Raw genomic sequence first — 25,448 nt, 5'->3', positions numbered from 1 at the left:
GTTTTTACATTTTTACAGTTTCATACTTCACGATTTACATGGGCAAATAGACATCCCCAGACACGTTTAAAAGTGTTGCAACGTCCTACACATAGTGAAGGGTTGGGTATCCCTGACTTTAAAAGATACTATTTAGCTGCACAACTTGCTCACTGTATGCAGTGGTGTAATATTGATGCTGGGAAGGTCTGGGTCGCTATTGAGGCTGCTGAGTTGGGTTTCTCTACGGTTTTCTCTCTTCTCTGGCTTCCGAGATCCCACAGACCTAAAAATGTAATTTCTCACCCAATTCTTTCCCGCTCATTATTGATATGGGATTATACTAATAGAAAATTTGGGCTAGCTCCTAGTCCTTCTCCCGTTATTCCGATTTTTCATAACCCTAGCTTCTCTCCAGGCAAAAATAAAACTTTTTTCTTCCCATGGAGAAAAGGGAACATTTTTACTTAAACGATATCACTAAAGATTCGAGTTTTACCCAATTTTCTCAGTTTCATTAGACTATTGTTCTTCCCTCTAATACTTTTTTCCAATATTTGCAACTTTCCACTCTAAAATGAATCACCTTTTAACTAATAGACCCTTTTCCAGTTTCGAGGCTTTATGTTTAAGACGCTCCCCAACCAGAGGTTTAATTTCTTCTCTCTATACAATGCTCGTTGAGGGGTTGTATCCGCAACGTGATTTTTATGAAAAAGGCCTGGGAGGTAGATTTGGGTACCTCTTTAGATGATGAGGAATGGACAGAGATTGGGATAATGCAGCCTCTACCTCAATCTGTGTTAAGATTAAAGAAAAGACATACAAGCTACTATATAGGTGGTATTATGTTCCTTCTCGATTGAGTAAAATGTATCCTGGCACATCTGACAGGTGTTGGAGAGGTTGTACAGATGAGGGCACCTTTCTTCACACATGGTGGACTTGTCCTAAGATAGTAGTTCTCTGGAAATAAGTTATTGGCCTGGTACACCGTCTACTCAATATACGTACCTATCCCTTATGATCTTAAATATATTCTTCTCCCCTTAGACCTCCCTACGCTAACTAGGCACCAAAACAAATTGATGTGCCATATTGTTAATGCAATGAAATGTCAGATAGCTTCGGACTGGAAGAAGTTTGATTCTTCCTCCATGCAGTCTATCCTATTTGGTATATTTATCGTATGGAATATATGACTAGCATTATTAATCATTCTTCTAAATCTTTTGATAAAGTATGGAGCCCGTGGTTAGTCTTTCAATCTGCCCCTTCTCCTGTTGCTTTTTAAAAATGATATTTATTTGTATATGTATGTTTGCAGTCTATGTATGCGTATATACGTAGTCATTTGTTTATTACTACTCCTTTATCTTTTTTTTTACCTCTTTTCTCCTTTTTCTCTTTTTCTACTCAGCCTATTTTGTTGCTGAATACATTTTTTTTTTCTCTCTCTTTTTTAGGTTTGATTATTTGTGTTAAATATAGAAATGGATCACAATTTACAGCTCTTTTTTGTATTACAGGATTCAGACCTTGTCTTTTTGACAACTATTTGTATAAGTGTATTTTTGATTACCTTGGTCTGTGTTAATCAAATTATCCGTCTAATAAAAAGTGTTTAAAAAATAAAAAATAAGGGAATAACCCGGGTTGAAGGTGCAGTGTGAAAGAGGTGTGAGTAGCATTGACATGGCTTGAAACTGTGTTAAAAAACCCAGGTCAGAAAATAGTATCTTCACTGTGTTGGCCTTCGAGTCGTTGTGGAGGGGAGGAGGAAAGCTTCTTCTTGGAAGCCAGCCCAGCGGAGGAGGAGTAGAGGTGAAGTCAGGGGCAGGCAGCAAATTATGTGATCCCTTTTTAAAGAAATGCCCTTGGAATGTGTTGCCGCCACAAATCTCGGCAAGGCCGTGCCGGCACTTTGTTTTATTATGAACTTATTGTAAAAAAAAAAAAAGAAGCATAATGTTCACTAAGTTAGTGGTAGCTTGTGCCTTGGCCATCACTGAAGAGTGGGCAAACCCATGGGCAGTGGGGTCCCACAGAGAACCTCCACAGCTTTGTGTTGAGCCAGTTCATCACTGCCTAACAGGTATGCCTGCACAGTAGATGAGCCAGGAGGGAATCTGGAGATATAGTGATAGCTAACATTATCACTACACTGAAAAACATTTGTCAGCACAGCTGTCCTGGCAGGAGGTTCTTGTTAAATTACTGCAGTAATTCATCTATTCTCATTGCGTATAGTGGTGATAATAGATGTAAATTGCCGGGCAAAAAATTATAATAATTTAAATGAATAAATAGACCCCATATATTCTGATTTATGAGTAAGGTTTGGAGATCATCAGTGTCATATTGTACAGTATCATTTTGTAGGATAAAAGGTACTAAAAGTATTCTATTTGGGTGCTACAACAGTAGAAAAAAATGTGGACCTTCGGATGCTATTGTCCCTGAAATACACATAATTAGAAGTACATCCTGAAAATCTAGTTGAAAGCTATGACTGGTATGTGAAATACTACAAATACGCTACCCTGACCCATAGTCTACTCAGCCAGAGATGGTTGAACCAAAGCCTGTTATGTCAGGTTTGTGGCATTTGCAACACATACTTAACTATGTTAACAGAAAAAAATCCCAAGGACATACCTCACGTATACTAAAAGCTTAAGTGAGTTCAAGCCTGCAGATATGAGGGTGCTGTCTCAGGGTAACAAAGCAGAGATTACACCTTAGGTGTCATGACATGTGGGTGAGTAACTTTTGTTAGCCAATAAGAAGGGGGTAGTTTAAGGAAATTTATATTTCACTTTATCTGCAGTTAATAGTAATTTGTTACTAGTGCATACTACTAAAATGACTGAAAGCAAACCAGGCAGGACAACAATGGAGAGCAAATCAGACAGGGCCAGACTATTTGCCTAATTAGGCCCCACCCGATCGCTGCAAAGTGCTGTGAATTTTGCATAATTGAATAGGGGGTGGGGTCAAATGATGAAATTATATTAATTATGCCATTTGGCCCCACCCCTTCAGCGTGGATCTGTGGATTCCCGGTAAGATTCTCCATATTCTGGCCACTTCACTGGGAAGTAGGTGGGATGCGGGAGAAGTGCCTACACTTCTGGGGGTGCGGGAGGCTACCCAAAAAATCTGTAGCCTCCCACAGGTTTTGGGAGAGTAGGCAAGTGTAATAAACCAATATTTAAAAATTACTATGTTTGTTAATCTCATAAATATTTACCTAAAACTTAATAGGCCTATATAAAAAACAACATCAATAAACAGCATGAACCTTCAAAAAACTGAATCAGTGCAAATGACATATTGAACACTTTACAGAAAAGTCAATAAATAAAACATCCCTGCATTTTATATAAATTCCTGCGGATATGTTTAAAATTTAATTTTAATTTGACTGCATAAAAGGGTTTTGTGTTTTTGTTTTGTTTATGGTCTACAGTGGAAATCAGCTACTGTACTGTCCTGCGAACTATTAAACTAACAGTTTTGCTGTTAATAGTCTAGCTAAAAATTTACACTGCTGGGTTCCCTCCATACTTGCCGACTATATGTATCACCTCTGCGGGAGAAGCCCGGAGAAGAGATGCAGCTAACCATTTTGGGGGTGACAGGGCCAGGCTCTCACGTCATAAAGCCGCACCTGTCAGAGCAAAATGCTGGAATTCGCGGGGTAGAGGGGGAAGGGGTTGGGTTAAAACAATGCTATTTGCTGAATTTTAGCCCAACACCCTCCCTAGGGACCCACAATTCTTCTCTAGGAGGTGAGTGGGATGCGTGAGATCCAGCCACTCTTCCGTGAGTCTGGAGGACTACCCGAAACATTGTGAGTCTCCCGTAACCTTCCGGGAGAGTAGGTAAGTATGGTTCCATCCCGGCAGTGTTATTGCGATGATGCACAACCTATATGCACTCTAGACCCTCTTCCTATAGGAGGGAGTGGTATAAAATCTCAAGGTGGCGTTAATTCCCGTAATGGAGCCCCAAAAACACTTAGGGCCTGATTCAGAGCCGGACGCTCTGACCAGAGCGCTCGCTCTGAATCAGGGCCCTCCTCCATTAAAATGGAGCGTCCTCCTGGACACTCGTATAGCTGTGGGTGACCACCCACAGCATATACGAGCGTCCAAAAAGATGGTCGCGATGGTCTTGACCATCGGGACCATCGGACTTGCGACGGAAACCCTGCGGTAGGGTTTCCCAGCCACAAGTCCTGGAGTGATTATGGCTCTATCAGAGCCAAAATCACTCCCACTGACATCACTAGTGATGTCAGTGGGGCCGGCTTCAGACGTCATGGGAACGCCTCCGTCTGGCAGGCACGCCCCCGGCACGCCCACCAAAGGGGGCGTGCTGTCAGTCACCATCGACAGCACGCCCCCTTTGGTGCGAGACCCGGAGCGACAGCTTGGCTGTCGTAGTCCGGGTCTCGCACATGCGCACGACGGAGCTCCCTCCATCGTGCGCATGCGCAGTGGGGAACATCGACCCACTTGCGAGCGTACTGCTGCTCGCGAGTGGGTCTGAATGACCCCCTTAGTTTTTGGAGCATGATAAATAGAACCTTTAACGTCTCTTTGCATTGTATGGGGACTGCCATTGTACTATAGCCTAAAGCATCAGAAATTCTTTATTCATTCATGAACTGTCATACTGCAGTACACTCTGTTAAGCTGGATACACACTAGGTCAACGGGCCGACCCGCCGACATATCTGATGATTAGTAAGTGATTGAAGAAGGCTGTGATTAGCTGAAACGCGTCAACACGTGACCACTACACAGAGAGACAGACACTGCAGGTGAATCACCCTACGTGTACTCACGCTGAAACAGTTTGTCCTCCCACTCCAGCGACAGAAACCGCCATCAATCACAGCAGCCAGGACCCTGAACAGTCTTACCCAATTTAACCTCCTAGGTATCTGTACACTCTAAGGACCGCCTGTCTGAAGAATCCACTGACTTCTTCCATCCTCCTGTATTACGCTCTATGAAGCGAAGCAGTAAGGGGATCCCTGCATCTTGAGCACTGGTAAGTCCATACGCGGGATGCCGCAGCTGCATAGTTCTCACTGTTCCAAAGACATTGACTTTACAGACATGTATGAACAGTAAGGGTGATGACGTATGCCACATTTTTTAACATACGTAAGGTGCCACTATCGCATTGAGGTCTTCTTACATCCAACCCGTTTGCAGCATACGGGGAGTTTGCACACAGTAGTAGTGCCCCTAATACACATACTGCCCACAGTAGTAGTGCCCCTTATGTAATGCCCACTGTAGTGGTGCCCCTTATGCAGTGCCCACTGTAGTGGTGCCGCTTATGCAGTGCCCCCAGTAGTGGTGCTGCTTATGCAGTGCCCACAGTGGTAGTACCCCTTATGCAGAGCCCATAGTGCCCCCAGGAGTGGTGCCCCTTATGCAGTGTCCCCAAGAGTGGTGCCCCTTATGCAGTGCCCCCTATGCAATGCCCCCAGTAGTAATGTCCCTGTAGTAATTCTCCCAATAGAAATGTCCCCTGCAGTAATGCCCTCTGTAGTAGTACCCCAAGTGGTAATGTCCCCTGCAGTAATGCCCCTTTTAGTGGTATTGCCCCCTGTAGTAATGCCCCATGCAGGAATGCCCCCTGTAGAAGTAATGCCCCCTGTTGTAATGCTCTCAATAGAAAAGTTCCCTGCAGTAATTCTCCCTGTAGTAGTGCCCCCAGTGGTAATGCACCCTATAGTAATGTCCCCAATAGTAATGCCCTCTTTAGTAGTAATGCACTATGTAGTAATACCCCAAATAGTAATGCCCCATGTAGTAGTGCCCCCTGTAGTAGTGCCACGCACACACACAAAAAAACAACAATATTTACCTTAAGCCCCGCTCCTGTGTCCGCTGCCGTCCGGTCCGCCTGGCTGATCCTCGGAACTATGAGAGAGATGTCATGACGTCTCTCCCATAGTGCTCACTGAGGGAGTTGGAAGCCGGAGCTCAGGAGTAAACTCCAGCCTCCGGCTGCCGCTGGCACTGCGGGGAAAGAGCCGGGCGCCCGCAGGTAACAAAATCTCAGCGGGCACCTAGCAAATGGAGCCTCCCTGCGGTTCCGGGCTGAGGTGGGCCGGAGGAGGCGGAGCTAGTTCCGTCTCCAAATAGAAGTGACGGAACACAGTTCTGCCCCGTTCTGGCCCACTTTAACCCCTGATTACCGCCATCTCGACTCTTTCACCATATAAGCCAGGTTGCCACACCATAGTGTAACGTAATATTTTTGACATTACAGATAGAGCACTCTAAAAGGAGCCGGCTAACTTCCCTGACAACCTTTCCCTTTCCCACAATTGGGATTTTAACATTGAGTTGTTTTGATCGCTAGAGCATTGTGTCCCTAGGCCAAAAAACCACGATTGACATACTTATTTTGTCATCCTTCATTACCTTACAGATCTTAGGTCCACATTTAGACACACTGACCGACAAATAAGTGAGCGATATATGCAAAAATCCAATTATACCTATCCATAATGGAGCTAGGACATCTCCAGTATATAGCTGCTCCCGTCTTTTGGGGTAACCCAGCTGAGCGCAGATCACCGCATATATATGATCTATAGTTCCCTTCTGCAGGGACTGATGTTAATAATTCAATATTCTCTGAAAAGTTCTGCATCATATGACGGCTCTATACAAACAACAATAAAATAAAAAATAATATAAATAATAGTATTTGCCCTACATGCCAACAAATGTATGTATTTGTATCTCTGGCAGTGTAACATGATTTGTTCACCCTCAGATTGTGCATCTTTGCAAAATTTGTACTAAAAATGTTTTAATAAAGATCCTCCTTTTGCATTGGTTAATGAAGGTGTGAAGTCGGCATGCCATTGTACTATAGCCTAAAGCATCAGAAAATCTGTATACACTTATCAACTGGCATACTGCAGTTCACTCCACGGTTTACTGTAAAGAGACCATGTGCAAAATGCTAATATTGACATTATTTTGTTGTTATGTTTTAGATTTTGGTAGTAGTATAAGGAAAACACTATAATACAACACAGCATAATGTATTTGTAAATGAATAGTAATATAAGTACGTTGTATAATACATGTTATTAGAGGAAAAAAAAATATTTTTATTAAAGCTATTAAATTACCACAGTGGGGAATGTATGCAATCGGGAAGCCAGCGTACGTAAGCCCGACAGCCGGCTTCTCGACTGCTTTATCCCGGCAAGGGTTAAATGACAGGCGTCTAATTCTAGACGCCTGTCATTTTACCGACGCCGGGAGACCGGCGCCTGGCATCCCGATCGAAGTGATGCCGGGCACTGCTGCGGACAGCCTCGGGGGGAGGGGGCTTAGGTTTAGGCACTTAGAGGGGGGATTAGGGTTAGGCACTGGGGGGAAGGCTAGGGTTAGGCACCCCTAAGGAGGTTTAGGGTTAGGGGGGGTTAGGTTAGAACATACTTACCTGCGGACAATTGGGATTTTCAGCTGTGTCGGCCTGCCGCTGCCGGGATTTGAACAATCTCTACTCAATGTCATCTCGCACAGGCCTTGAACAAGATCTATAACCGACCAATAAAGATTATATACAGACTTAGCCTGCCTTGTGTTTAGCGTAATTTCAAAACTTGTGTTCTGCTGCCATTTTACTTTGAGGTAATTTGTATGTATTCCAGTGGGGAATAGAGTAAGAAAAAGCAAGTAACTGTGCACATTGGTAACACCATGTTGCACTGCAGGTGGGGCAGATTTAAAATGTGCAGATAGATTTAGATTTAGGAAGTAATGTGTCCAAACTGAAATCTAAATTGCAGTGTATAAATAAAGCTTGCCAGCACAGAAGGGAAATAAGAAGGAGTTGTAGAGTGATAATATTAAGGAAGAGGAATGGCAAGAAATGGTAGACTGGAAGTATTATAGGGGCCTATTGAATTACAATTGAAGTACCTGGTGTTGCCTGGGTTTAAATCTTCAAGTTATTAAGTTTTATTATGTGATGTCATCCAAATCCATCCAATGGAAGGGCCGGAACAGGCTTCCTGGGTCAAAGTTCTGCCCAGTGTCCCTGGGTCAAAGTTCTGCCCAGTGTACACCTATGGGAGGTCCGACCGGGACCTCAAGCCCCTAGTATGCCTTCTGGTATCCGATGTTACCACTCTGTGAAGTTTTCATCCATATCCATCCAGTGGAAGGCTCAGACCAGGCTCCCCAGCATACACTAACGGGAGGCCCCACTGGGACCTAAACCCTGCTAAAATCTGTCCAGGATCCAACTGGACCAACTTGCATTAATTTCATCCAAATCAGTGCAGACAAACAAACAGACCAATTAATTTTATATATAAGATTTGCCACTCTGTCGTGTTGTCGCTATGTGGCCTAATAACTTTCTTTTTTGATACTAAATAACAAAGTAAGTTTTGGCAGCTTTACCTTGAGAGCTGTGGAAGATATTCGCCAACATACAAACAAAATTCTTATATCTAAAATCGACCAGCCGAGTAACCTTATGGTCTTGCAGAATAGCCGCAGGAGCTGAGACAGTGGCCCTAAGTCACAAAATTAGCCGTGGCACGTCTGCTTTTATGCCGCCACTCCCCGAAACCGCCCCAATTTGTCCCTGAATGTCAATCACTTTGCAAAGAAATCCTCACTGCAAGCGGCATTGGTAAGGTAGCATGGCGTATGTGCAGTGCAACCACAATGCGTGCAATAATCGCTCAACTGCATCAATAACAACATTGTGTTCACACCTCAATCAGGCCCATAGGACACTGAAGGTGCATGAACTCTGAATGCTATAGTCAATGGGCTCTGTATTGTACACCTCAAGAAATTATTATTATTTGTTTTTGGTTACATCTCCATGCATAAACCACACCCCTGAACCAATGACAACACACCCATTTACTGCTACAGCACACCACACCTGCTGGAGCATGTGCCTTCATGACTGGCATGGAATGTTGGCATATCTGCCACAAGTAAAGTACCAGTGCTTCCTGTGAAGTGGATATACCTGTATGAATGCAGGATTATAATACATATATGGGGGTGTAGTGTTCACTCTAGCTCCGGCCGCAGGCAGGGCGCCGGAGCTAGAGAGGGCACTTCAGTGCACTCCCGAAAAGGGGCGTGGCCATTGAAAGGGGGCACGTCTATAAGACGCGTCCCCTTTTCGTCACACTTGGGGGCGTGCCTGGCCCTTACGGACACGCCGGGCAGCCCCCAAGTACTGCTGAAAAGAAGAATAGATGCCGGGTGCATGCACCCGGCGTCTATTCACCGGCGGTGATCGGTTCACCACACATTTACCCACCCGCGGGACACTGCGACCCGCGTGTGGAGATGCCTGTTTTAGCGGGGCACTGCACGGTAAGGGCAGGGCGATTGGGCGCTCCAGAAGGAGGCAGGGCGCTGCGCCCTGCTAAAACAGCCTAATGGGAACGCTAGGGGTGTGAAACCCTTCCCCGCTATAGGGTGACACTCCCAATGATGTCCGGTGGATTGGGTAGGTTCTGAGAATCAGGTACACTGCAACAGGGATGTTTTGTCTTTCTTCCTTGGCAGAGAGGTGAAGACAAACCAACCCCAGACCCAAGAATTACACACGGTTAGAAAATCTCAGTTTACTTAACAGGTCGCGGTTCTGACTTTAGATGATGGAAAATTAAGTTAAATTTAAACAGTAAAATGCGTAACATCAATACTATAGCATTTCCATAGGTAAATAAGATAATTTACATATAACACATAACCATGTAATTGCAAATCCTTAAATAAGCATTCCTTTTATACTAGTAACACTTAAGCAAATTAATATATATTAATCTCACTCTGCCTTAGATACTGTAGGACTCACATGTCCTGACTTAAACCTAGTTGTTTCAATATTGGTGTCGCTCATAAATTGTTCCTGTGAATCTGCCCCCGGATCCATAACAGATTATACTCCTGTTTTGAGTTCACTTGTAAATAACAGTCTTAAAAGGTAGTCCTTGGTGAATTGCAAGTTTACAAATATATATATATATATATATATATATATATATATCTATATCCATGCAGATAATAACTTTCTGGGCCAGATGTAATCCTCAACTATAGCTGCTAATTAGGTTTGTAGTTGTAATACTGTATTTGGTATCATCTCCACAGAATACTAATCTGCTGGCAAAGCTGGCACTGTAGTTTATGTATGTAGAGTTCTCTGATAAGTTTAGGGTGCAGGTGCCATTTACAGTCAGTGGAGCAGAACTCAATCACCTCTCCTGAGGTAAATTACTACGGCATAGTTACCAAACTCCCAAGGTTACTGAGGGGGATTATTAGTTGGTAGTCAGTAATGGCTGTAGCAGTGGTGAAATTCTATTTTTCCTGTCTGATTTGTGTCTGACTATTCACTGTTACAAGTACAGACCTCTCTAGATGGCTTCACATCAGCATCAGATCAAAGTGGAGAGTCTCAGCTGCTCTTCTCTGTCTCTTTTCTCTGTGCTGTCACATCCCAGTCTCTTAGCACTGGTTTCCCTGCACAGCCTACTACCTCTGGCTGCTGCACTGCTCTCCTTCACACAGCATGGACAGTCACAGCACCCCCTTCTAAAAAGATTTGCCAAGGTGAAAGGTGGATTGTCCTACTGAACTGGGCCTACTATGAATATTATCATCATTTATTTATATGGCGCCACAAGTGTTCCGCAGCACCTTACAAAGTACATAAACAAATAATAACCAGCGATTTACAATGCAGGACACGGACATGGATAATAAACATAGCTATATATTAGCAACCTTTACACCCACATAAGCAGCCAAGTGTTAGTTGCCCTGGTGGGGAGTAAGAGATAAATGAAAATACAGTAGGAAGAAGCACAAGAGGGTAGAGGGCAATAAAGAGTGTTTTCCCATCTACAACACCTCTTTAAATTATTAATACGCAGTCCCAAAATATAAAAGCTAGGTAAACACTATAAGATTATCTGTCCAATCTGCCTGGTTGGAATGAAAATCTGGTAATGGTAGGGAGAAAATTACAATTTGTTCCCAAACGCTGGAAAACAGACAGAAATGGTTGTTCAGATAAATTGGTTAAATCGTTTTATTTAACCAATTAATTATCATTTTATCCCATACTTTCCCAGATTTTTGCTCCAACCAACCAGATTGGACAGATCATTTATAGTGTATACCTAGTTTAAGTTCATGCCTACACAAATAGATAACTATTAAAATGTTAAATCATAACAGCAATATCTGATACAGAAAACCAGATACAAAAAAAGCTCAACCCCCAAATGAATTCAGGGATATTCTAGGTACTGCCATTAGTCCTACATCTACAGATCAAAGTCAGCCAGCAGGGCAGGAAGGAATCAGAAGCTGCTTCAGGTACCCTGGACTCTGGTTATGTAGGGCTTTGAAAGTCGGTAAACCAATCTTGAAATAGGTTCTCCATCTTACAGATAGCCAGTGAAGGGAGTAGAGAAAGGGTGTTATGTGACTGAGACGGGGTTGGTTGATTAATAGCCTGGCAGCTGCATTTGGTATTAGCTGCAAGTGGTGCAATCGTTTTGCTGGGAGACCCATGTATGGGGCATTGCAGTAGTCTAAAGGGGGGTATCCACTAGACGATAAAGTTGAATGATTGAACGATAAAATGGTTCGATAATCGTTTGAAAATTTGGTCTTTTAGACATCTATCATCGTTCAAACATGCTGGTCAACCTGACGATATCGTCAGGTTCAGCATGTTTGCAGATGATTGATTGTGCCTGCACTGAACGACATATCGTTCAGTGTGGGCACCCTGTAGTGTAGTGAACGACTGAGCGATAACGATATCGTTATCGTTCAGTCTTTTCACTGTCGGGTAGTGGATACCCTCCTTAGGTGTGGTGATACAAATGCATATATAAACATAGGCAGAACCTCTCAGGGAATTAAGTGCTTGACTCTGGCTATGTTCCTCAGATGAAAGAATGAGGACTTGATCATGGCTGACAACTGATGTGTAAGTGTTAAGCCACTGTCCAGTAAAATACTAAGATTCCACTCATAGGGTCTGATTCAGCTTTGGAAATAGAATGAGATTTAGCACTTAACTGACCATCTTGGTGAAACCATGCTGCACTGCAGGTGGGGCAGATTTAAAATGTGCAGAGAGATTTAGATTTGGGAGGGAGGTGTCCAAACTGACATCTAAAGTGCAGTGTAATAATAATAAAGCTGTGCAGTATATGTGGGCTACATACAAAAGCAGCCAGTATTTACCCAGCATGCAATTTTTTTTTATGTATTTACACCCCTTGCATCGCAACATGGTTTGTCCAGGTACACAGTTAAGTGCCAATTCTCACTCTATTCCCAAAGCTGAATCAGGCCCATATTCAGTATTTTGTAATTCTGAACCCCCAAGCATAAGTCCATTTGGTTTGCTATGCTGGATTCTTGTCCTTTGAAGGTGAGCTCCTATGATAAGGACCTCTGTTTTATTAGGATTCAGTCACAGCCAACTGGCACTCTGTCACTCCTGGAGCTCAGCTACACAACCATTTAGGGTTGTTATTGGGTTTGCAGTACCGAGAGCAAAGGACAGGTACAGTTGTTTGCAGATATATCTGCAGATGATGGTTGCTCATACACACTGAACAACCATCATCTGTCTTCTGCAGCGGGTCCTGCTGGCCAGGGTTAATCTCGCACCCCACTCCCTGCAGCAAGTGGATGAGTGATCGCCCGTACACACACCATGATGGACAGAAATATTTGCAGATATATATCTGCCATCGGCTGTGCTGCACAGCCAACGCGATATGTCTCTGAACAACGTCGTTCACAGATATCGTCTGTACACACTGGCCGACGCACCCAAAATATATTGATATATCGGCCAGTGTGTACCCAGCATTAGTTGTCGCACCCCCTGTCATGCATTACATGTGAAACACACAATACTTAACTGCAAGATAACTTACAGTGGTAGAAACACAATTTACATCTACAAAGACAATCAGTGTTAACATGGCAGTGTAAAGTGATTCTGTAGAATTAATTCTTTGCAACTTGTAATTGCTACAAGAGTCACTTTTTCTGACAGCCCTGCACATGACTTACAACCCAGAGGACAAACATAGGTGATAAAATAACTAGATGAGTACCTCTGATATGATTTCTGCACAAATATGTAGCATTCCAGGAAAGCACAGCGTAACTTAAATATACTCTCATGCTTTTCTCCTATCAGGGGATAGGTCTGCTGTGTGTCACTGGTTATTGAATGGCCATCACTCAGTTGGATTTTAAAGCTTTACATTTAAATAGACATCACAGGTCTGGTAACTGTGAAATCAATTAAGTGTTGCAATCACACAACCAATGGCCATAGAACATTGCTGCCCCTCACCCTTTGTGTTTGTGAAATGCTTGTTTGAGACATGTTAAATTGCTCAACAATTACAGGACAAAAGGTCTGTTTACTTTTGGATGTGGGATGAGGTGTGAGGAGGAGAGTCACTGTTTGGGGGTCTGATTGCAGAGGGGGAAGGGATAGCTCACATGCTAGATACCCTGTTTTATGAAGAGCGTAAGTAAATAAGCATATAGAACATACAACAATCTGATGTTAATAAATGGGTACAGTGCTGTAAATGATATCTGTCATTGCTTATCGCGGAAATAAAAATTATTATACGGGTGGATTTATCTATGGCAGATGACACTGGCTGGCAGCGGTAAGAGTATTTGCCAGGCCAGTTAGGCGTCAAGAAGCGCATGCGCTAACTGCCTTACCAACTCCCACCTGCGCACTTGAACTGTACTCAGACTTCTAATTCTAGATTCTAAAATAAATAAATAAAAAAGTGGGTCAACAAAAGAAAAAAAATATAAAAGAAAAACAAAATGAAACAAATGCTTTATTTTAATAATAAATCATCTTATTCTGTATGTACTCCATTGTTACAGGAAGCAGTGAAAGTGAAGAGGACCATAGCAACCAGTCAGCTTGTACCCTTTATTTTATAGAATTTAGTTAATAAATGCTACCCCAAAGCTGATTGGTTGCTATGGGCAATTTCTCCACTATTTTTTACTGCTTGATTCATCAACCCCTTAGTGCTTTTTGAATGTGCACGAAGCAGTAAAGAGGCTAAAGCTGGGTTCACACTTAGCAATTTTTTTAAATGATTTGCCAAATTCCAAAGGATCGGAATGACAAATCGTTAAAATCGCTAAGTGTGTACGCACTACGTGCAGTGTGCGGTCCAATGGGATTGTCAGCCGCATCGTCAGGTCGGTCGTATATGCAGCTCAACCTGACAATGCGGCTGACAACCCCATAAGGTGGGATGCGGCAGGGGCCAATATATAAGGCACCGTATTGTCTAGTGTGTTCTGGACGCCCGATATGTCGGCCCGTCAGCATGGGGGTTCGCCGATTGCAACACTGGGTACACACGTCGCACAGTGTATACCGTGCTATACAAATAGATAGTGTATGTGCTGTTATACATTATGGAGCCAGTAGAGGTACAGTTGGGAGATATGCACAAGATTCACAGCAGATTGTGTTGCTGATTTAAAAAAAAAAAAATAAAATAAAATATATATATAATATATATATATACAGTATATACCATTATTAGTGCAATGGAGAATATTGTTTAAAAACAATTCTACAGGGGCTTGTGTTCTATCACTTGCAGTATTACCATATTAGCCAACTATACAATTATTTGCAATACACAATTCCTATAGCATATAGGAATTCTGTTGGGCTATACATTATTTCTCACATGTAAATGTATACATCCCAACATATAAAAACAACGTACATAGATCTTATTCTGAGCTCTACCAGTTTGTCCATTACTTTTCCATGCTCCCCTCTGTACCTAATTTGCATTGGAAGTGTATTTTTACATAACACACCTTGTGCAACATGAAACAACGAGTCAGCATCACATTAAAGGGCTGCTTTCACTTTTATTGCAGTGAGCTCTGTAACCAGGACTGTACCACCTCCACTCTTCCCCCGTCACACCTTTCTAAGTGGTTCCACCCAACCTGCCTCTTCCAATGCTAATCCCCACCCTACCAGCCTTCATTTTAACCTGTTGGGGATTTTTTTTTTCTAGTAAGATCAAGGTACAGGAAGAGTAGCAGCGGGAAAATATATCTCCCCAAGTGCCAGGAATCCCAGGAATTCCTGAAATCTGATCTTTTCTTCTTTTTTTTTTTAAGATCCTGCACTGGGAAAAGGTGCATTTTTAGGGAGTTCAACTTCACAAAACTTTTTTTTAATCTCTTTCAACAGCAGAAACTATCTGCAATTTTAATCCAAACTGTATGCAAGACAAATCCGCTTTTACAGAGGAAAATCTGAGTTTTAGGAGCTTTCCCAAGAGAAGCTGACTTTGGGCTGAATAGGAGGCTACACAGACAGAACTGGGATTTTTACATTACATTTGAATTAACTTTTTACTTTTGGCGTTTCTATTTGTTCATTTGCTTCTTGCTCTGCGGAACCTAACTGGAGTGAATGCTTTCAACACCTGGCTGTCTTTGGGATTGTAGAGATCGTCTCACATCCGATCTGACATTGAATTGAATGCTGCCAACACATTGCTACTATAGCCTCTGCTGCTGCTGATGGATATTACACTACTTTGCTGATTTCTTATCTCCTGCTGTTGGAAATCTCAGTGTATTTGGGAAGCAGAGAGTAGTGATAGGGATCCTGAAAAATGTTCCAGTATGACCCCGGGTATATGGAGGTCCCCAGGGCCAGCTCCCCTCCTCTCTCCCCTGCAGCCTTCGTTAATTCGGTGCAATATGCCAACGTCCTGGAAGGGAGATTCAAACAGCTTCAAGGTGAGACGACGTGTGCGTGCTTATATGCAGGTTGCTCCATGTATATGGCCTCTTCCGGCACAGCTCCACTGCATTCAGCAGCAACGTGTGTGCTAAAAGCTTATTTATTTTCCCCCAGTTATGTATGTATCGCACACATAATCCGCAGCGCTGTACGGAAAATATGGTTTCTCACATCAGTTCCTGCCCAGGTGGAGTTTACAATCTATTATGATCCCTAACACATGGACACATACACACTAGGGTTATTAGTTTATTATTATTTATTTGTGAGAAGTCCTTTAACCTACCAGTATGTTTTTAGAGTATGGGAAGAAACCTGGACACCCGGTGGAAACCCATGCATACATGGAGAGAACATATAAACTTCACACATGAGTTGAGCTTGGGAACTAATATTATAAAGAAAATGTTTACCTTACGGCAGTAGTATATTGTGCCTGTATGGTTTATTCAATTAAATATAAACATTGTCACAAATCAGCAGAACAAGGATACAGTACATACAGGATGTTATGGATATATGCGCTAAGTCTGCACTAAAAACTATTCAAGTTAAACTTTGACCCATTTTAAAAGCCTATTCAATATACTATAGACCTATGTATACTGTAGGTCTCCTATATGTTAACTAAATCTGTAAAGTGGAATTATTTTTCTAGAATTCAAAATGAAGCACTTGGACTTGTAAGCATAGATTCTTTCCATAGGTTCCATGCGTATAACATCCAATAGGGTAGTCTTAAAGTCGTGTTTGAACAGGTTTGCCCTACTTCTGGCATAATGTGGTACAGCCAATACTACATACTGCCAGCCATACACGGGGCGATTTGAAAACGTACGACTCCTCGGTACGTTTTCAAATTCATCCCGATGCATCGCATGCTGTTGTGAATGGTAAATGATGTATCTTACAAGATGCTTCATTTAACTATTTAACAGCATGACGGATCGCAGATCTTATGGTTTTTCCATAAGATTTATGATGCCGATGTATGACGGCGGGGACGCGAATCGCCATCGTACAGCATGCCAAAACACACACGATATGCATGATTGATCGTTCGAAATCGTGCATAAAATCTTACCGTGTATGGGGGCCATTAGGCTACACACAAATGTAGGTTTTGTCAGTTATTATTACCAGTTATTTATATAGCGTACACATATTCCGCAGCGCTTTACAGAGAATATTCGGCCATCCCTACCGCAATGGAGCTTACAATCTATATTCCCTAACACATGCACACACACTAGGGGTAATTTTGTTAGCAGTCAATTAACCTACCAGTATATTTTTGGAGTGTGGTTGGAAACCGGAGTACCAGGAGGAAACCCATGCAAGCACAGGGAGAATATACAAACTCCACACAGGGCTGTAGTGGGTATCGAACCAAAGACCTCAGTGCTGTGAGGCAGTAACGCTAACCATTACACCATCTGTGCTGCCCACAGTTGCTTTATACTCTAAGAAAATTGTGTCTGCCAGACTCCGTTGGGGGGGGGGGGGGGGTGTGTGTGTGTGTGTGTGCCATCGTGGGCTAACTAAAGGCCTTAATTAAGCTGGCCATACACCAAACCAACTTTCTTCCAACCATCCAACTAGATTGTTGGTTGGAAAATCTGGTAACGCATGTTCCCAAACGCCGGAAAGCAGATGAAAGCTGTTGTCCAGACACATGTTTTTTTTAAATCAAACAGATTTAACCAACTTGCCTGAATGACCTTTTTTGTGTTTTCTGGTGCTTGGGAGTAAATTGCTGATAGACATTTGCTCCTATGTATTACCGGATTTTCATTCCAACCAACTAATTGAATGGTTGGAGGAAAGTTGGTCTGGTGTATGGCCAGTTTTACAGCTTGGTTGTTCTCCTTACTCATAACTCCATCAAGTTCACTGAATTGTTAAAGGTTCAGTTGAACAGATTCAGAGTCTCTATGGGCCGAATGTTGAATAGTCGCGGGAGGGAGCTCCCACAGTTATTCAATACACAACGCTGTTTGGGCGGCTAAAGGATTCCTTCTCGCACCTCCCTGGGGATACGAGAAGTCCGCCAAAAGTGCCACACACGCAGCTGTTTGCTGGCTTAGCACGGCGCTAACAGCCGCGCACCCGGCACTTTAGTTGGAGAATGCCGGTCACCGCGCCTTAACACCCAGGTTAAGTCACGAGAACTGGCATTCTCAGACTTACCTGCTTCCCGACCAGGAAAACAGCGCGTTGAATTTAATAGCTGCCGGAGCTCCCTCCCGCCGGCTATTCAACATCGCACTGAATTGAATTCGGCCCTATGTGTGTTGCTGCTTATTTTCTTTTTTTTGTAACTCTTGCATGTAAATATTTTATAAAGAGGTATTATACAATCTGGGAACCCTTTCTTAGCTAGAGAACTCATTTGATATATCTGTATTTCTGTTGTTGAGGTTTGAAAGTACTGTATAAGCTCATTACCTCACTTCTTGCTGTTGGCCTGTTTGTTATGCCACTTTGTTCTTTAATCCTATTTATAGTATATAATCTTTTATACAGGGATTTTAATGAAACACCAATATCGGAGGGAAGAGGGGGAGATGGGTGTACCCTTTTTATCATGTGTTCTTTTGGAGTGCAGAGTGACGTTCATTGACTTTAAACCAGTTTTACTCAAAACTGTATTTTGTACAGCTAGGTCAACAAGTGTTGATGTGCCATGTATCTTGGTGTCCTGATCCACTTGTTGCCTACTGTCCCTATCGTGCACCTGGACCCATACAGATAAAGTTCCTTGTGACTTACAGTGCTTTGTGACATTTTCCATAATATATTAAGATGTGTTTTTAGACTTAAGTTGTAGCTGAAATCACACTGTATGTGTGTGTGTACATGTCCGTAAGTAGATACAAAATTAATCTTTGTTTCTTCTAGCTGAAGTGTTGGCACGATTGGAAGGTTTTTGTTTTACTCCTGCTCTATTGGAAGCGAGACAATAGCAGAGGTCTTTCTAGATTGATTAGTTGCGGATTACTGAAGTCTATTGTTTAGAATGTAAATAGAAAAACAATGACTAGTATAAGACACAGAGAGAGCTGGATTCTTGGTAATTAATAGACTATATAATCAGTAACTATTTCAAGGCTGACAGGATTATAATTCAATGCGCATACACGTCGGTGGCCAAGTTAGACGACATGTGGATGTCTACGTTGACCTGTACGGAATATCCACCATGACCAATAGTGATCTTTATTTCAAGAGGATCATTATTGCAAATAAGCCAGGGTGTGTACAGGCCGCACAAATTATTACAGCATGTATGATCTCACTGTATACTGGCATGAAATTGCAGTGTGTATGGAAATAAAATGGTTTGCTGAGTAATAATAATCCTACATTTATTGGATCACTATTGAAGATGTTAGGTGCAATTGGAAGATGGCCACTATTAGTCTGTATGTGAGTGTGGTCCTCTTCCGATTGTACTAACAGGCCCCAATGATGCTGGAAAAGACCCATATGAATAAAATACTTCTCCAATCCTATTGCTTTACCCACAGTATGTACTCACATGTGATAGATTACTATCTTTAAAAGCTAGTGACGGGTTAACTTGGACTTTAGTGAAGAACATCTTTACTGCTGCATGATCGTTGTCCATTCCAATGACTGTAAAAACGACTGTGTGTGCTGTTGAAGGGCTTGTCGGAGTGATCAGTGGATCACCACATGGATGAGAGCTGAGACGGTGTACAAATCTGAGAAAAGAGGCGCAAGGACATTCCCCATAAGCAGGTTTAGCTGTGGGGTTCTTGTGTAAGCCTTTGTTTATCACTGATGACCTCTAAATAGTTTAGACATTTGCAGGTAACCACAGGGTACCTATTGCTCCTGGAAATATTATGTCTTAAATGGAATGTAGATGGTATTGTAAAAATGTTACATTAAAGCTAACTAAGGTCAATTTGCATTTATGCCGAGTACACACTTGGCTGACGGATCAGCAGACCTACAGTATTTGATGTGTATGCAGGTGTGCATACACTCTTACCAACTAATATGTCTGGCCACATGAACCGGTAGTGATGTCTTTGTCGGCGGTTCCTGCGGCCGGCATATGGGTCTGTCAGTCTGCCATCCATGCACACAGGGAGATGTGCACGATATAATTTAAATTTATATATCCTTGGCCGTTCTGGTTGGCCGACACGATATATTTGTGAATGGCAACGTTCACAGATATATCTGGTGTAAACACTGGTTGATGGTCGGGAAGATCTATCATTCGTCACTGTGTGACTGATATATAGGCCTGTGTGTATCCAGCATTACTCAAAGGGAACCAATAAAATCTTCTTTAAAAGGTAGTTTTAATATTCTATCTACCTTTATGACATCATGTTGCATATTTGGCCAATCATTGTTAATAAGAAATTTCCACTTACTGGATTAAAATCTGCTAAAGGAAAACTTCATAAAGTTGTCATGTAATGCTGGGCACACACTAGTTTGACCCGCCGATCTATTTGACGATTGGTAAGTGCATATACACTTAACAATCATCTGCGTAATTTGTCAGGCCTGACGTCACAACTTGGCGGGCATTTAAGTTGTGTTGTCAGTCTCCGCCGGGTCCTTGCAGCATGTGTACGGGCAATCGGCAGGTCGTCCGTGCACACCAGCAGATGCACCAATATATTTGTAGCTATATCGGCCATCTTGATATGTCTGTGAACGATGTCGCTCACAATATATCGGCCAGTTGCTCTCTGCTCTGGTACTTCTAGCACATTCTGGTTTGTATCTCAGCAGTTTGTTGCATCAGCTGAGCTAGTAGCACCAGAGCAGAGGTTGACACCCCAGGCAGGAAAGAGGAACTGCACGGGTTGTGATTGGTGCAGGGGCGTATCTATTATGGGTGCAGGGTGTGCGGTGCACACCGGCCCCCGGGTCCAGGGGGGGATCGCACCGCACACCCTGTACCCATATTATCTAAAACTTACTTCTCCGAAGTCCCACATCGGGTGTCTCAGCCACCATGGACATTTTTCCAGCGTTTTGCGCATGTGCAGTGAGGAAATCGTCGAGAAAATAGCCGTGCCATTTCGCCAGCGATCTGCGTATGCACAGTAGACTCTGGGCACAGTCCAGCCACGTCAGTCGGCCGCCAGGGAGAGAGGAGGAGGCCCCCATACAGAGAATGCACACGGGCCCCCTCCTCTCTGAAGATGTCCCTGGCAGGGTGCTAGAAGGAACACTAAAGATTACAATGGTAATGGATGTAGAAAAAATTTAGCCTATTTGTAATTTGACACAATTTTTTCCTGTCATGGAATCATTATGGATGTCTTTGTTAATTCTTAACATGTAGTCGCAATCTATTTTGTAATGTCAATAACAAATCCTCTAAGGCTTTTTTTTTTTTTTTTGTAATAAAATAAGACAATTAGATTTTTTTTTGTGTGTGTTATTATTTTATATAAAGGCCTACTTTGGTAGGAGGACCTTTAGATGCAGGTAAAGCTCTGAGTTTATGGGCCTGGTTCAGAGTTAGGAGCAAATCAGAAAGGAGCGATTGGCTCAAGGAACAAACCATGTTGCAATGAATAAGGTGCAGATGCATTTATTCTGTTTTATGCGAGGAAGTTATTGGCTGCGTGTAGTGAACAAGTATTGAGTAGCTATGTTTATACACTAAATTGTGATGTGAGCTAGGAAACACCCCTTACCACCTGTAAATCCCTCTGCACATTTTACATTTGTCATACCTAGAGTGCAAATTATTCCCTTTATTTATGTTTCTGACCCTGAATAAGTATGTATATATATGTATATATATGTGTGTGTGTGTATATATATATATAATATATATATATATATATATATATATATATATATATATAAAAATCTCATTCCAGTAGGCGGCACTCCGTAGATAAAGCAACACACAAGTCAGTGCATAAATAGCAGCAACGTTTCAGCGCTTTAATTCGCGCTTTTGTGAAGCCAAAATAACATACAGAAATATATTGCACTTACCAAGTATAAATACTAAACAGCCCCATCGACGACGCCAGATCGCGGCCCCGAAACCGGAAGTGTCGGAGACCGGAAGTGACATCACCTCACCTCAATTACTATGGAAACCCACAGTATACACAAACAACAATAAAGACAACGGACAACACAAATAACACAATAAATAAATACAGTGTGACTGCATAGAATCATCAAAAACAATAAAACCATCTTAGTCGTCGATGGAGCTGTTTAGTATTTATACTTGGTAAGTGCAATATGTTTCTGTATGTTATTTTGGCTTGACAAATGCGCGAATTAAAGCGCTGAAACGTTGCTGCTATTTATGCACTGACTTGTGTGTTGCTTTATCTATGGAGTGCCGCCTACTGGAATGATATGTACAGCTTCCCTTATTTCCATGAGGCAAGACTGAGGAGGGCACCCGACAATTATACAGTTGTACGATTTGAGTGCCGGATTTTGGATAGATATATATTTTTTCCTATTAACCGCTATACCCTAAAGTCGCTTTCCAGACTTTGTGTGGTTCCATAGCACAAAAGTTATTATTCACATAAAAAAAACATATAGTTACACGCCTTGATCTATAATACAATTAGCGCAAAGGTTATACAAAGTACAAGGTACAGTCGATACATACGCATGCGCTCTGGATCCAGATTTCCCGGCATCAACTATGAAACCTCCGCCAACAGAAAAAGAAAGATGACTAACTACCAGATCTAGAGTGCCTGCATATGTACCCTTGCAGAGATAGGCAATACAATAGAACGAGTTGGCATAATCCCATTGGTTCTTCCTCCTGGTTCTTCTGTTACGATGCAGTTCATAGGTCAGTTTGTATTGTAATAGTTGAGCCCTCCAACAGCTCTTTGTGTGCGTTTTCCCTTCCGAAGAACAAGTCTAAACTGGCTAATTTACATTACAGAGTACATTACAATGCCCATCTCTCTGAGCCATAATTCGCAGACGCATGTTGCGATCTCCTTGCCGATGGAACCGGAGATCTGTAAATAAACAGTGGTTTAGAATAGCACCAAACACTGTCTGCTTATCATGTACTAAACCCTAGATATCAAATACCTGCATTTCACAATAGATTTGATAACATATAAAACCTTTAATATTAACCTTAATGCTATAGGGAACCTTTTTGTGTAAGTATGCAATGTGTCAGTTTGGGGATATTACGTATAGTCGCTACTATGCGTGGTGCATTTTATGTGAAGAGTCCTTTGATAAACAGCGCAACTGTGCGCTGTGCGTCTTGTATATTATATGTATGATTTAATGTGTGTATGGGGTATGGTAGGACTTTTAACAATATACGGTAGCAATGTAGTCGCACGATGCTAATAATAGGATATTAGCATCGCACACAATGGGTTCAGGCTGACGATGCAAGATGGCGTAGTCAGGGACAACATAAAATGGCGTCGCCCGATATTAACTTGAGATCTGGTCTCAGCCAATCATCCGGCTTAGGCAATATTTATTTATTTTATATATGTGTGTGGGAGTTTCTACCAGCTATGCACATCTGGACATTGCAATTTACACTCATTCATTCCAATATTGCTCGAGTCTAGTGACTGTTGATGAACCACTCATATCTTTATTGCCCTCACAGCAATATGTACCCACGACCATGCTTTATGGTGGGAAATACATTCTTTCAATGATCTATATGTTGGGCTTACCCAAAATGTAGCACCTGGTGTTAAAGCTAAAAAGTTCAGTCTTGGTCTCGTCAGACAGCAGACTCTCCATTTGGTACTTGGAAATCTCTAGATCCCATGATAGTTGTTTTTTGGTTTTTTTTTGCCGCCATCCAATAAAGTGCAAGTTTGTATCCAAGCTGTTCCTCCCATCTGTGCCGTGGGTGACTGTAACTCTAACAGGGTTGTCATAGGCCTCTTTATGGCCTTCCTAACAAGTGGTGGTTTCATGTAGGGGCTCCATTTGTAGAGGATGTCCTCTTATAAATGCATTAAAAGGCTTTCCATGTTCTCTCTGCTATTTCAGCAGGGAATGTACAGTGCTCTGATAGATATTAAGTTGTTGAAAACTTTTGCCTCCCTTTTTCTTGTTTAGTGCATTTCAGGAATTTTTCCTCTCATTTACTTATATTTTGTTTGGAAATGCACAAACTAACAGACCTCACAGACCAGTATCTGTACTTTACATTAGATGGAAACGCACTAACTCAAGTAAACTCAAATTTATTATGAGACCTCCAAAGACAGCTAATTGTGATATTGCTTGTTTTAAGTGTAATCAATTGTCTCTTAGTGAATAAAGAAAACTAGTGCTTTTTATCTCCCCATTTCTCACAATGATAAACCGTCTATATTTTTTGGAGTAAACATTTACTGTAAAACTTTTTATCAAATACATGTGTTTTTAAATGCAAAAAAACTGAACTCTGGGGGGCATTCAGACCCAATCTCGAGCAAAGGACGCTCGCAAGCGGGTCGATGTTGTGCGAATGCGCATGCGCACGACGGAGGGAGCTCCATCGTGCGCATGCTCGAGACCCGGCGAGCGACGAGGAATACGTCGCTCGGGGTCTCGCACCAAAGGGGGCGTGCTGCCCTTTGGTGGGCGTGCCGGGGCGTGGCTGCCAGACGGAGGCGTTCCCATGGGAACGCCTACTGTCTGAAGCCGGCCCCACTAACATCAGTAATGATGTCAGTGGGAGTGATTTTGGCTCTGATAGAGCCAAAATCACTCCTGGGCTTGCGGCAGCGAGACCCTACCGCAGGGTCTCGTAGCAAGCCCCATCTTTTTGGCCGCTCGCATATGCTGTGGGTGGTCAAACACAGCTATGCGAGCAGCCAGGAGGCCGCTCCATTTTCAGGTAGGAGGGCACTGATTCAGAGCGAGCGCTCTGGTCAGACCGTTCGGCTCTGAATCAGGCCCTCTGTGTACATGGAAGCCCGCATTTTATCTATTGATTTATTCTTGACGATTTTTTCCTTTTTTCTTTCGGCATTATTTGAAAGCACTACATAACTACATCGTACCCAGCGCTTGGCACTCTGTTAGGTGCTTCTATGCCCTGATTTTGCCTGAACAGGTCAGGTTTTAAATTGGGGGAAATAAATCTGCAAATAATGCTTATTTTGGTTGAATGCAAAAGAATCCTAGATTTGGCACAGAAACTCAAGTTCATTTTATTTCCTAATGGATCCCATTTGTCGCAATAAAGTAATGGAATCCCTACATACACTTAGTTTATTTTAAAAGCCGCTATGTAACCAAACAAATTGATTAAACTGCGCTTACAAGGAATGTATATATGATGTAACACTTGTTGCAATATGGTAGCACCTGTCTAATGTAACAAGAACAAGGCTTCTCTAAAAAATTCACAGTTTATTACATTTAATCAGGGCCGTAGCTAGGGTAGTGCAACCAGTGCCATCGCACAGGGCACCACAGGGCAGGGCGCGCTGTTTGGGTCTGTCAATATTTTGTTTATTATCATTCTCACTTGTAGCTTCCTCTTATTTCATCCCCAGCATCTCCTGGTCTCCCCTATCTCTTCC

At 42.4% G+C, this 25,448-nt stretch overlaps 1 protein-coding gene across 2 annotated transcripts in view; it reads left to right on the top strand.

Moving 5' to 3' along the window:
- Positions 1–25,448, top strand: part of SPTBN2 (spectrin beta, non-erythrocytic 2) — a 258,802-nt gene that overhangs the window by 146,481 nt on the left and 86,873 nt on the right. The window contains exon 1 of one of the 2 annotated variants that reach the window (XM_088468301.1): positions 15,156–15,881. The exons of the other annotated variant lie outside the window; for it this stretch is intronic. Coding sequence (XP_088324427.1) covers positions 15,755–15,881 — 127 coding nt within the window. The 5' untranslated portion in view covers positions 15,156–15,754. Of the gene's footprint in view, positions 1–15,155; positions 15,882–25,448 lie in introns of those variants that run through there. 2 annotated transcript variants of the gene reach the window in all.

The sequence above is a fragment of the Taudactylus pleione genome, unplaced genomic scaffold, assembly GCF_031769625.1.
Source record: "Taudactylus pleione unplaced genomic scaffold, aTauple2 ptg000085l, whole genome shotgun sequence".
Classification (NCBI taxonomy): domain Eukaryota; kingdom Metazoa; phylum Chordata; class Amphibia; order Anura; family Myobatrachidae; genus Taudactylus; species Taudactylus pleione.
This window is presented reverse-complemented; position numbering and strand designations above follow the sequence as displayed.